The 14599-nt window shown below is 34.1% G+C and overlaps 1 protein-coding gene across 5 annotated transcripts in view; it reads right to left on the bottom strand.

The window, feature by feature from the left end:
- VRK1 (VRK serine/threonine kinase 1) overlaps positions 1 to 14599 on the bottom strand; it is a 54642-nt gene that overhangs the window by 14575 nt on the left and 25468 nt on the right. For 4 of the 5 annotated variants that reach the window (XM_039382678.1, XM_039382679.1, XM_027718394.2 and 1 more), the window contains exons 2-11: positions 13754 to 13915; positions 12187 to 12242; positions 7844 to 7913; positions 7362 to 7449; positions 5837 to 5945; positions 5605 to 5697; positions 4456 to 4588; positions 3072 to 3192; positions 2125 to 2183; positions 1107 to 1285 (exon numbers count right to left, since the gene is read on the bottom strand). In XM_039382678.1, the coding sequence (XP_039238612.1) occupies positions 1107 to 1285; positions 2125 to 2183; positions 3072 to 3192; positions 4456 to 4588; positions 5605 to 5697; positions 5837 to 5945; positions 7362 to 7449; positions 7844 to 7913; positions 12187 to 12242; positions 13754 to 13910 (1065 nt within the window). In that variant the 5' untranslated portion in view covers positions 13911 to 13915. The remainder of the gene's footprint in view (positions 1 to 1106; positions 1286 to 2124; positions 2184 to 3071; positions 3193 to 4455; positions 4589 to 5604; positions 5698 to 5836; positions 5946 to 7361; positions 7450 to 7843; positions 7914 to 12186; positions 12243 to 13753; positions 13916 to 14599) is intronic. The other variant, XM_039382680.1, reaches the window with a different exon arrangement.

Raw genomic sequence — 14599 nt, 5'->3', positions numbered from 1 at the left:
AACCAGCCAACCATTAAAAACAGATTATCTTTTTTCCCCAAAATACAGGTCTCAAGCCATGTCGAACCACAGGGGGAACAGAAGAACTTATGCTAATGAACTCTCCTTTGGGACAGACCTTTACATGCAGTTCAGTAGAAAATACTTGTATAGAGACCACAGCTGTACAATTTTAGCCAAAATACTATTTACTGGGCAAAAAGAAGTAAGAAAAGCTGGACATACATCTTCAGACTTTAGAATCCTACAGCTTTTTTTCTTTCCTACTCTTTCTCCATCTTTAACACACTGTTGATTGTGTCAGTAAGCAGGCAACATTCTTGTACTATTACCCTGTATTCTCAGTTCCCTGGTTCATGCTAAAGGAACCAATAAACTACCCACCTGCTATTAACAAATGTAAATAAAGAACTAATAAATGCAGTTTGAAGTACGAGATAATATTTATTGTCCCATTATCTGACCAGATTATTGTTAGAAGCCATTTTAACATACACTTTCCCTAAAGCTTAAAAACTTCCTAATGCCATATTCAAATGGGAATTCAAATCCAGAGTTTAAGGCTTCTTAAATACAAAGAATATAATACCCATGGCCTACGAACATAGTTAAGACTCAAAAATAACATATTAGATCATGGTAAATTCAATATGTGAATTCCAAAACCAAATACCTGGCATAAAATTGCATACTTAAAACTAAGCTTTGAACTAGTCACAGAAAGAAAACTAATATGAAACAAATACTAGACCAATTTTACCTTACATGTACTTTGATCCATCTGGAGTTTTACCAATTTAAAGAAATAAGTAAATTAGCCAAATGTTCATCTATTCAAATGTCATTATATTTAGATATACAAATGTTGTTGTCCAAGGTACTACCTATTATGAAAGTACACCTACAAATTTCATTCTGCATTAAGTTTTAATATCAATTAGTGAAGTTGAGTTAGAGAAATAATGCGTGTGACTAGGACTTAAACATTTAATTATTTAATTCTTTCCTACTGGATGAAGTCACGGCACCTAATTCCAACATCACTCTAACTTTTACTTAGCTCAACAAAATGCAATAAAAGCTGACAAGAATTTTTAGAGTAAAACCTTTTGTACAGGATTTGTTTGAAAGTCTCCATTCTCTGACAAGCCGAAGTCAAGTACTCCATCATCTTTTTGCCCAATGGCTTTGAGACCTTGCAGAAGTATTTCTCGGAAATGCTGATAAACAGGTTTCTCTTCATAGCTCAGTAGCTTCACCTTTTCCATATATTTGGCTATTTCATCTAAAGAAATGGCATCTCCAATTAATTTCTATTTGAAAACATTTTAATCATTCACTGTTACAACAAAAGAGACAGAAATTATGCATGCACTACTTATGCTATTTTTGAAATGTTTTATTTATAAACTCCTAATAATTGTGTCTTTACTACAGCATGTTTTAGAAAAAAATTATGCCAAGGTTCGTTATCCAGTGATGACAGCATCACTGTTTTTCACCTGTTCATTGCAATGAAGAGTAAGTCATAAAAAAGTGTAATAGGCCAATCTTCACTAATGAATGCTTGTTTACATTGTATTTCTTACATCTGTATATAAAAATGTGGAAAAGTAAATTCAATGTTATTTCAGAACTTAATCAGTTCAAGGCTGAAACATATATTAAATAATATATGAAACATTAGACCATTTTAAAAACAGGCAAGTCACACTTGACAGAGAAAACTCTTCTGATCACCAGGAATAGCTGGAAATAACTAAATATTAGGATATCAAGAAAGTGTATTTCAATAGAGTTAGGGTTTAGCTTTTGTTAATGTACTCAGCAAATCACCAATGCCAAATAGGAACAATCTATACTTCAAGTTTGCAATGCTTTTTAATTTTCACTCTAAAATTCAGTTGTGAAAAATCAATTTACACATTCCACGTTTGCGATTAATACTGTCCTTAGCCAGAAGCAACGCAGTGTCTGCAGTTCATACAACTACACCCAAAAGGAAGAGCCTAAACTTCTCTTAAGCAACATTCTAATTCATGCCACTGTTGTTCCTGACTGAAAGGAAGAAGAAAAATAGGTACAAACTTCAGTAAACAAGTATTTAAAAACAGTTCCTCTTACCTGGTTTATTTTTCTCAGGAAAGCATTTGTCCATTAAAACAGAAATATTATCTCTACATCTGAAAAACAAAATTATTCAAAACTACTGTTTCTATTGAATTTTTAGTCTTGTCCTGTTCTGATAAACTTTCTAAGTACCCAGCCTGGGCCACTGTGAGACACAGGAAACACTACTACATAAATCTTTGGTATGACATATTATGGACATTTTTAGGTGTGCAGTACATTTGAGAACCTGACAAATGACAGATGGGCTACCTGAAATACAGTAAGTTTTTGTTCAACAGCTTTTGATTCTTATAAAAGTAAGCAAGTAGAAGACTGAAGAAAAAGAACCGGTCCATTTTAAACCCTCACATACCAATGCTTAGGAAGCCCGATGATGAATACTTATTAATGAGATTGAAACTGCTGTGCTGGGACAGCTCCCTTCATATTAAATACCTGACATGAGAAGGTTGTTTGGGGCTGAGGGAAGATGAAGGAATGTTAACAGTGAGGCTGGGGGACAAAATGAAAAATAATTTAAAAATCCCACAGCAGTAGTGCTCTAGGTGGAATGATGCTCAAAGACATTTAGGATTCCCCTTCAGCTTCCATCTCTGCCACTGACTTCAGCGTATGGTGCTACAGCACTCATACTCCACACTTGTAAAGCAGGACTAATGGTTACCTGCATTCTGCTATGAGTGATTTTTGATGGCAGTATTCTAAAGTGACAATACTGTGGTGGAAAAATAAGCATCTCACACATGCAAAAGAAGACAGCAGAACAGCACAAGTGAAGTGTAATTACAAGTCAAGGATACATGAGACATGATGAAGGGAAATTGGAGGGTATACAAAATAGTCTACTCACCAAACGGGAACATACTTAAAGTACAAAGCATTTCTACAGTAAGACATTTTCATTTTCAAAAGTGAAAGAAAACAAGTAGTTTTCTCACCTGATTTTTGAGTCTCTGACAAAATTTGGATCTTTCAAATTATCTTCCCACGGTAGATGGCCGCTAAGCCAATGAACCATGCAGTAACCCAAGATCTCCAGATCACCACGTCTCGATGGTGCTAAATACATATCCACACATAAAAAACCAACCATTACATCAGCTAATAAAGCACACACAGTTTAACAACACTAAAAATTTGTAAATATGTTAAGACAATAGAAAGTCAATGCTAAAAATGTAACATTTCTGTATCTGTTACTTATTTCTTTATTTTAGCATAAAAGCTAGGAAGGAAAAAATATTATTCCTACATCTGGAAGGATAACTTCATTTTCAAGCCCTTTATTAATCTCTTTCTTCTATTCAAAAACATGACATGCTGCACTTATCCCAATTTGGGAAGCTTTTTAAGTAGTCAAATTGTGGAAAAAAATAGAACAAGTTAGCAAAGTGATTGACTTTCTGTTCAAAACAGTTTTTGCTTCCCTTCTTCCATAAAAATGTAATAGTGCTGAAACCCCACCTCCTGAAAAAATATTCTACAATGCTGAATTATTTTATGTGGCCTGAAAACTGAACAGAGGACAGTAAGAGATCAGATCTCTAAGTCTTCACAAGAAAAAACACACCCAAAAATAAACCAGTAAAAAAAAACCCAAAATAACCACATGTACCACATGTACATTGACCACAGACTACTAGAAGTATAACTAGGCAAATCAAGTCATGTTCAGTTTTAAGCATAGATGCAACAGTTCATCCTAAAGTAAATAATCATTTTCAACAACTTTCATTTTTGCAGAACACACCTTTATGCTAATAAAGCAAAATTTAAGAATTAAGAAAATTAAATTAGTGTTCACTATAAATCCTAAACGTTTAATCAGACATAGACCTGTACTTTCCATGTTCAACCTTTTCTCACTTCTTACCTTCTGATGTTCAGTGACAATAGGTATAATTAATTAAGTGAAGTTTTGTTAAAAAAAATTCTAACTATTGACTTAAAAACAAGAATATTTCCACAATGATAACAGAAACTATTTTTCTCCTGAAAACAGGCCCTATTTTTTATCAAGATCTCACAAGCACTATTCCATTTCTACTTACTTAGTAAAAAGCACTATGTTAAACATCTTTATAAATTAAGAAACTCTAGTTAAGAAAGTTACATTAAAAATACAGTAAGTAAAACTTAGTGAATTGGAAAAAAAAAGGCCAGCATAATCCATAGGGAACAAAAGAAAAATAACAAAAACATTTTTATAGATTCAGAAACCTGGTTTGTTTATTTGCTGCATTGAGTTTTTAAAAGTCTTTTGTATTTATAAAAAAAGGATATACAAATGCCTATCGCTGAGAAGAGTTTTTACATCCTTACCCACACCCTTATGTGCATCAATACTGGTATATTCAATAGTTCCATCATGACACCTTTTTGGATCTTCTTTATATACTTTGTGAACTCCTTCAGGGCAGTATCGGTAAGCAAGTCCATAATCCACCAAGTACACCTAGTAATTTCCACAAAGAATTCCGAGGTTAAAGAACCATAAATACAAAAAATATGCAAATAATAAATGCAACTCCCAATCATTCTCATAACTTCTTTAAAAGTAGTAAAAATGGTGATTGTTCAACTTTAAATGATTCTCAGTGCTGTATTAATCTTACTATCTATGATTTGAAAACAATATGCCAGATAGGTTTTATTATTTTTCATACAGCAGTCTGATGTGGAAGTCATTTCTTGTTGATGCAAAAGCCAAGTAAAGTAAAATAGTCAGTTATTACCAGTAAAATTGTCAGTTATTACCAGTAAAATTAAATTTAAAAAAAAAAAAAAACAAGCAAAAAAGGAAAAAATGTCCCTAAAGTTATAAATGCACTTACCGTGCTACCCTCTATAAAGTCAGCTGTCTCCTTTGAACAATACTACAACACTACTACTACTCACTAACACCACAGTTACTTTAAGAGAACTGAAATTATTTTACATCTTTCACAAGCTAAAACATTTGGGCAAGAACACATACATAATTCTGAAACTCTAATATGCACTGTTTGAATAGTAAAGAGAGTTAAAAATGCAGAAAAATGAAAGACTTCCATAAATCAAGTGGAACAATAAACACTTTAAAGACCAATTTTTCCAAGTAACAGAACACTTATCTGATGGATTTCTTGAACAAAGGAATGAGGTAACAATGCAGACAGGCAAACATAATTTACCAGTGTGCTATATAATTTTAGGCTTCCACCTGCAAATACCTATTTGTGAGTCAATTTTTTTTTAATCTCAAGAATTTCTCTAGAATATTATTTAGGCCAAATAGTCAATTGATAACTGCCCAGAAAAAAGCATTAAAAAATCATAGAATATTAACTAGATATAAATGTCAAGCAGAAATAATGTTACCATATACATTCTTAAAAATGAGCTTCTGCTAGATTTCACAGGTTCAAAGCACTTGTATGTGTTGTCAAATAGAAGGTTTAAAACATGAGGAATAAAATGCATCAGAAATACCTGATTAGGGTTCTTGTAACTCAGAAGGAGGTTTGCGGCCTTGATGTCTCCATGCACATATTCATGCTCATGGACGTATTCCAGAATATCAAGCTAACAAAACAAAAGTCATGGAAATGCAGTACCCAGGTCCGCCCAGCAGAGGACCTGGACTCAGCACAAAAGTGGGACTGAACTGAGACTTGCACAGGGAAGACAGACTGTGAAAATATAATGTATTTTTTAAACTTACTATTCTCAGGCCTAATTGTAGTACAGTTTTACGGGAAAATTGCTTTGCATTCTCTTCATACATCTTCTGAAGATCTCTGCCAAATCGGTCCATTATCATAAATCGATAACTAAATTCAAAAAAAATAAAAAGACCAAACAGCAAAGTTACTGAATAGCACTTAGCAAAGTATTTTATCTGTGTGTTAACTGTACAAATTACTGATTCTCTCAAAAGTAATTGTGGGAAATACTTGACTATTTTTTTAATGCTGAACATCAATTCTTACCTTTTTTTTACATCAGCTAGTCAAAAGCTTGTCCATCAAGAGAACTGCTCTTTATTCTAGTTATGCAACACAGTAACAAGTACTCACAGAAGAAAGCATCCTATTGTAACTCACTATAGGCAAAACCAAGCACCAATTACTTATAAAAATACATTCCTTACTTTATAAATTACTTAAGTGATTCAACATGGTTACTTAAAATGTTCATTTACTGAAATCTATTGCAAACTTTTTAACCTATTATTAACCATAAAGACCTGCAGCTGCCAAAGGTGTTCTGACATTCACTGCCATAGCCAAACTGGTGTAAGAACTGTAAAAATTCACAGTGGCTATATTAAAGAAATTCATGCATTAAACACTGAATGCAAAGGCACATTTATTTGCAGGATAAAAACAAAAAATTGCTGTATTCATTTTTGCTTCTCAAAATTAATGTTGGTTTTACATTAATTAGTTTTACAGTTGAGGACATACTGAAACACTGATATTTCTGATACACTAAGGCATACATACTGACTGCCCTGTGCAGTGATCCATACAGAGAAGCCTGACCTACTCTAAACTGCCAGAGAAGTACTAAAACTCCTTTGCAGCACAGATGTTTAGAGAAAACCCACTAGGAAACAAGTGCTATTACATAAAGAGGCATTAACATTAAAGACCAAGTAACAAAAACCCTTCGTGACAGGGAACAATACTAAAAACTATCCCTAGAGTTAAAACAAATTTAATATGAGACTAGCAATTATTCTAGCTCACAGATTAAGCAAAAAAAAAAAAAACAAAACCAAACCTATCCTAGAGAAAATAAAATAGATTTGAGAGAGCACTAAGTCCTTAATATTTGTGAGTGAAAATACTTTAGGTGCACACAAGAAAAACTTTAAAGGTAGTCATATTATTCAAGGACTTGCACATTAGAAGTTGACTTTGTTTTAATTAAAATATAAAAAGCTTCTAGACCACATATACATATAAAGCATCACTGTAGTACAACAACTCTTGCGACAAATGAAAACTAAATTAGAAAGAATATAATAGACACAAATAGGAGCAAAAAAAACAGAATACAGATAAAATGTATCTATTCATATAATCCCTAAAGGCACCCTGCCATGAACATGAAACTTTGTAGCAAAAGAGAACAACAGGAAGGCACGCGGGAAATACACCTTACAAAGTAAATTAGGTTAAAAGGGATAGTGGTTGTGAATGAAATAAGTTCCAATATATGCCAACAAAAGATATATTCACCTGTTTCCATTTTTTTCATGCAAGCCAGAACCCCAATATCTTGGTACACCTAAATATTTCAGTTTATGGGACTTAGTCCACTTCTGAACTGAAAACACAAATAAAGTAAAGTTCATGAATTTGCATCAGTAGACCTACATAAAAAGGGAGTAGTCACATTGCTTACAGTTTCTGCATACCTGTGAGCTGCTTATTTCATGGAAACGTACACAAAGTATACTGGAAAGTTAACAACATATTTATTCATTGTAGGGACAGAGATGTAACTCAAGTTTCAATTTAGACATCACCATCAACAGAACTACATAGAACTTCTTACCAAAAATCTCTAATTTACTTTATGTCTGAATTAGATGTCAATAATTTAAAAATAATTTTGAAAATTACCTAAAGAGGTTCCCTTAAAGTTTGACCTTACTCCTATGGGTTCTATTTTCCTAAATGCTTGTAGTTCATTAAAAACATTTTAATAGACTGCTTACTTTCATCTGGCTTAGCAGCTCGCATGTAGAACTTTAACTCAGTAAAAAGAGGTCCATTCTGGCTGGGTTCCTTTAAGACAATTTAAAATTGGTTAAAAACTGCTGTGTTAGTGTCTAATAATTATTAAAAGCTTACAAAATATAACATTCACCCTATAAAAACATATTCTCCCTCAAATGCTCTACCCAGTGCTGATAAACTCAACTTAATCTTCTTTTTAGAAAAGAAGTTTAGCTCTAAAAAGTTATTTTTATTATAAATTGCTTAACAGCAGGGGTATCAAAAAATACTGTCTCATAACAAAAGACTAAAGAATAACAAATTGACTGAAATGTATAGAAATATTACCAATAATTGGCAAAGTTTAGCAGAGAACATTAAACAACACTCATTATCTCAGATTTTCCAGATTAAAGTTGGATTGCATCAATTGCAGTAGCCATCAGTGATCTTGAAATAACACCTGTAATGACTTGATAAAAAAAACCTTAACAAAAGTTAAATTCTTGCTGAACATAAGGCATTTTGTTCCCTTCACATGTTAGATGACAGAGATAAAAATTACAGAGGATTTCAAAATTTGTCTTAAACTAAATTATAAGAACTATACCTATTTTGTCTTCAGAGCCTATCTTGCATTTAACAGAACATAAGTTATTTCAGTTCCATTTTCAAGGGACAAATCTATGGGAACCATGTAAGAAGTAAAGTTCAAGGGACAAATTTGTATGAAAACACCAAAGTGCGAAAATAGCAAATGGGCAAATACTTTGACACTACATTTCCAGAACTTGGTACAGAAAAAAACAGTGATTTCAACTCTTGTAATTTTTGAGTAATTGATTTTGAGATGAGCTTAAGCAATATATTTTAGTCTAGTTACTCACATATGTCCACATTCAATTCTATCTCAGTGAAAATACCTGTTTTGGAACATCCTACACTTAAGAAATAACAACACATAAGCAGTTACTGGCAAAGAAACCCAGAAATAATACAATCACACGATATTAAGAGAAGTTCTAAGATACACGTCAATTTTAAACAGTTTTAATTTTAACTTTTAACTTTTAAATGCAGATGCAATGATCCAGAAAATTGCTAAGGGGCAGACTATACCACTCTGCTAATAGAGGTTTACTGCTGTCTGACATTAAGGTAGCAATGTAAAGAGATCAAAGACGCCAATGACCGTGGGCTGCAGCACACACTGATGTCTGGGAGCAGGGCAGAGTCAGGCAGACAGGTCAGAATGAGAGCAGAGATCGGCCTGGGCACCACTCGCAGGCCTGGACCCTCAATTACAAACCTACCACCTATCTCCACCTCACTGTCTCCAGCAGCACTACCTTGATAAACAATGGAGCCAAGACAACAGTTTTCCGGCTCCCTCTTTGCGGGACCAACAGTCAGACTTCAGCCAGGAACAAGAAAAAAATAACAAAACCAAAACCAGCTTGACTAACTGATCAACACACACACAGATTTTTATTTATACACAATGGACAACAAAATGGCAATACAGAGATTACATAAGCAGACCAGAGGCGATAAATAGCTAAATTCCTACACTGCAGTTATCTCAAGCAGATGTTATTTGACCCATTCACTTGTTTCTGTGTAGCATAATCCATTAATACTCTATTTTAATTAAAATACAAATTATCTTATATATAATTTTTATTCAGATTACACAGGCATGAATGTTATTTTGTCACTAAAATACAGCAAAAAACTGTAGGTGTTAAAAATTCTTACAATATTTATCTATAAATAAATTATGCCACAAAAAATTATGTCGCAGTGCTGAAAAAGAGATATATCTTTCTCTAGTCAGAGCAAATGCTGAAAATCTGCTACCTTTTCATACTTGAGGGAATGGATAAATGATTTAACCACAAAATAGTTCTTCAGGTTGACTGTGAAGGTGTTTTCCCACAATACCATTCATTCTACATACAGACAAATAAATGCATAAGCTATGCTAAAAAAGTTCACACAATTATGTCCATTATTTGCTACACTAGTTCCCAAACTTCTACAGCTTTATGCCCAGGATCATTCTAAACATATGACTTACACAACTGAAATTAATGCCTTATTCAAAGAGATATTGTAATGAAAGCAATTATGGAGTACATGTCGACACCCAACAAATTTCAAGTAGTACTTTAAGAATTCTGATCTTTTTCAGTGAGAAATTTAATGAAGTGTAATTAAACTCTGCATCCACTCCTGAACAATGACATCTGAAAGGTCCACATGTTAAAAAGCATTTCTTTTTTTAATAAAAGCTGTGATTCATTTCATACTGTTGAGACATCAATACTATGAGGATATGTCAAAGACTAAGCCAATTTCCATCCTGCTTTAATAGCTTAATTTGAAGAACATTACTATAGAAGCACATATTTTGTTAAACACTAATAATTGTTCAAAGCTGTTAACCACTTTGCTTAGCTGATGGATCAACTAGCAACCACCCAGGCATCAGAAAATGGGCTCTTATCCGTAGTTGTGTTATACTAGACTGTAGAGACATAATATGTTATGGGTCATTTGTGAGGCTAGCTCAAAGACTGGGCCTACTCTTTATTGCCATAAAGACAAAATTATGAAAGATAAATTAGAAGTGAGTAGCCATCTGGGATATTAGCAATGGAAGTATTTACAAAATGCTGTGGCAAAGTGAATCTAGCATAAAGGCAACCCAAAAGTTGGGGCAACTCCTATATTCAGAGCCTAAAGTGGAGAAGAGAAGCAGATGGGCAGGTTTCAAATCAGGGAAAGAAGGGGATAGCAATTACTCACAGCATAAATTAATGCATATCTGATGATTTTCCAAGCAAGTGAAACCAGATTCTTCCATCAAGGTTAAATGGCACTCTGCTTCCTGATCAGTCCAAACTCAGCAGGAGCCAGCAATTAGAAGCCACTGCCTCTTACAGGCAAGCCACTGTTGGTGGTCTCACTATCTGTTATCTGCCTCTGAAACAGGCCACAGTTCCTGCATGATGGACACCCCCGCCCTCAACAGCACAGGCTGAACATACTGAAGCTGCCAGCTGCAGGCTGGGGGTCCTGGTCTGTGCAGAATTCCTGCCCACAACACCTAAGGCAGCAGCAGCAGGCTGATGTTGAAAGTGTGGCAGTCTGACATTTGCGTGGTAAGCATGGTGCTTTCTTCAGCAAGGGACAACATTTCGGAAACAGGGTCATCACAAACTGCACCTTGGGGCCTCTGAACAGTATCAAAACCAGTACTCTAGAATTTCCCTTTAGTCAGCAGAGGTAAATATCAAGATTAAAGGCACATATTAACTAAAATGTATTTTATTCTAATTTAACCTGAACTTTTAGTTTCAGGAACAAATGTTAAAAGTATTAACATATTTAAAATGTGGCCAGCTACTGCAGCAAAGCATTTCAGTATCATCATATAGTTTAATAAATAAAATGTTAGAACAGTGTAGTTCTGAACTATGCTGAAAAACTAATCTTTTACACTGTGAAGTTGTCTTGTAGAGGTTTCTGGTATTTGTTTTTGTCACAGGAACAGAAGCGCCACCAAGATAATCAAGGGTCTGGCTATTCCCATATTCCCTGGTTTTTTTACTAAGACTTTACCAGGAATCATATATGATAGTAGGATCTATACCAAATACTCTGGAAAAATATAAGAAAAATACTTTTTACCTTAGGAAGAGAAATAGCTAAACCAAATGAAATAACTCTTTTTTTAACACTAAAAACATAAAAAAATTTCAAGCTATAAAAAGAATCCGCTGATTTGCTACAGAGGGATAAAAATGAGCTATCAACAATTCTTTTTCTTCTCTCTAATCATTAGGTTAAAAAAATTATGTGTCAATGCTATTTTAATTCAATAGAAATTAGAACAGGTATGTGGTTTATGATAAAACATTTAAAGGACTTTGTAACTGTGGAGACCTTGGGAATCAAGGTTTTGCTTTTTCTATTCCCAAGCCATCTGTCAGTTTACCAACATCCAGTGGTGAGCAACAGTTCACACAGACTCACTGTTGAATCACAGAAATTCTCCAAAAGCTAGACAGATTTCATTCCTTTGGTGATATCTGGGCTGTTTATAGGAAGGAAATGAAACAGAATATGATCCATTTAATGAATCTTTCTCAACTACACTGATGTTCCACTATGATGTTCCTCATACATAGGAGTCCCAATTCTCACCTGCATTCCTCTGTATCACCACACTTTTATTTTAAACAGCAATTGCATTATTTTCAGAAGATGTTTTAAATTACACATGCTATTCTAGAACAAATATTTTCAGGTTGTGAAGATTCAAATGCTCTCTTACCACTTTTGCAACATAAGGGGCATCACTGCCAACCGACTTTGAAGAATTAACATCAGCTGTTAAAAAAGAAGCTTTTATTAGTAGGAGGAGAGCAAACTGTCACAAAGCACACACTTATTTGCTATGCAGAATGGACAAACACATGACAAACTAATTAAGTACTGACATGAACACAGACCAGTACCTTAGCATTGGTAAAAGAACTACTCTATAGGACAAGGCTATATGGGTATGGTCTTGCATTCTACCTTTTGTTTGAGGAGAATAGGCAGTTTACTAAATAAAGGAATTATTTTTTACTATCCAGTAACTTTTCCCTAGTCAATAGTATTTCTTTTGTTTTCTAGGACTCTGATAAACATAACACATCTGTGGACATAAAGATGAAAAATAAATTCTCTCTGCTGAGTTGCCATGTCACGTATCCAGAAGTGACTTTCTGTTGGTAATAAGCTGTTGATATTTGTGACAGAAGATACAGGTATGAAGGACATCAAGTTAGGCAAGCACGAAGTACAAGAACAGTCAGGGTCACAGCCTTGTGCAAATGATGGGGAAGCAGAGGGCACGCTTTGGCTTCCACAAAGCAGGCATTCGTAACATGAAGAACTACACAATTTGAATGAGTTGGAACTCCAGTAAATTTAGTAGCTCATTGAGCAAGGCTGAGTAAGTAATTGAAAGCTTCTCTGGCAAAAAGCCACACACTGGTCCCGTTTTTTCTTCTTAACCCACTTATGCTGCAGTCTGTTCACTTTAAAAGCAGGACAGATTTTTTTTTTTGTTGTTTTCCAACTCGGTATGAATTCAGTGCAACTTTTTCACCAAGATGAGGAAGACCATATTATAGCAATCACATTAACTTTCATCTGTTCAAAAATGTTTGGAAAATGACTGGGGCAATCAAGTAGATAGTCTCAAGACCTCTCTTATCTGTGCATCTGTTCAAGATGGGAACTAAGTAGGGAACACTATTCACTTTAAGAAATTTCCCTTGTATTCAGTAACAGCATCACAAAACAAGAAGTGTACTGACAGTTTAAACTATTAAGTCCAAAATTTTGATTTGTTTTGAACATTAGTTACATTAAAAAAAGTATACGACCTGTCAGAAGTTCACAAGGCAATGAAAAAATCAAAGCAACCCCGAAGTCAAAACCAGCCCAAATACTGGCTGATCAGTAGCCTCCACAGAACATACTCAGACAGCTTCAGGTCAGAATTTGTCATTAAAAAGACACTCACGCAAAAATCCAATATTTCAGCCAGACCAAAAATCAAATTTAAATAAATACTGAACTACCTTTTCCATGGCTAAAAAGTAATAAAGATTTTGGTTTAAAAAAATCAGGAACTACCACTGGAAAATCATACAACTAGTGTTTAAAATTACTTTTTGTTTAGTCCTGTTATCTTCTTCCAAAATCATGATCCAAGCTAAGGTTCTAGCAAAGATCACATGAAGACACTTTGTATTTCTAATTCAGAGTCAACGTTTCATTGTTTTGAATAAGGATAAACATCTCACTCTCCATTTTATAGCATTATCAAAGATAACTACACTTACCAAGGTATAGGCGTCCAAAGCCTCCCTGCCCTATAGGGACACCTAATTTCCATTCTTTTCTTGATGTATCTACTAGAACCTCCCCCAGAGCAAAAACTTCAGCAAGTTTCCTTTTTGCAGGGACTCTTTTTCCAGCAGTCTTCTTATTATATGGCATTTTCCCTGGAGAGAGAGAGAAGGGAAGGAAAAATAAAAAAAAAACCCACAGGTTACATGCTGATCCTATTTGTTTTATGTAGAAATCTGTTAGAAGCATGAAAAAGTATGTGTTGTTTAAGTTATAATATGTTACTACAAAGATACCTTAAAAGAAATGCAGTAAGCAGTTTCATTGGCATGAATTCTAAGTGAAAAAACCCACATTTTTCCAGGCATCACAAAAAAAATTTGACAGTGAAAATCTTCACAAGAGAAACCTATTAGAAGACCTTCTGTAACCTACATGCTAAAAAAATATCAGAATCTAGCATATTCAATCAATCACAACCAATCACAGGTGGCAAAACCTTGGAAAAAAAGTAAACTAATGAAATAAATCTCAGTTTTCCTGGAGTTAAACTTGCATATTGAAAAATTCCAAGTCTTCAGTAATAATATAAGGAATTCCTCTTAGCTGTAAAAAATACACCAAAAAAAATTTATAAAAGCTATCCAAACAGTTAATTATTTTTTTCTCCTATATAACTGCAAGCAACAAGAATCAAAGTCTGCAGCATCGAGTGGGTCATCAAAAAACTAGTACACAACTACCTATTTTGAGATCTTAAGAATAAAAGTATAACTGCTGCCTTCCCCCAACCTCAGGTGTCAGACAAGCAGTATTTCCAGAAATAACCTAACAGCCTA

This window comes from Pipra filicauda, unplaced genomic scaffold (genome assembly GCF_003945595.2).
Source record: "Pipra filicauda isolate LSUMZ 115617 unplaced genomic scaffold, ASM394559v2 scaffold27_size4233163_pilon, whole genome shotgun sequence".
NCBI lineage: Eukaryota > Metazoa > Chordata > Aves > Passeriformes > Pipridae > Pipra > Pipra filicauda.
This window is presented reverse-complemented; position numbering and strand designations above follow the sequence as displayed.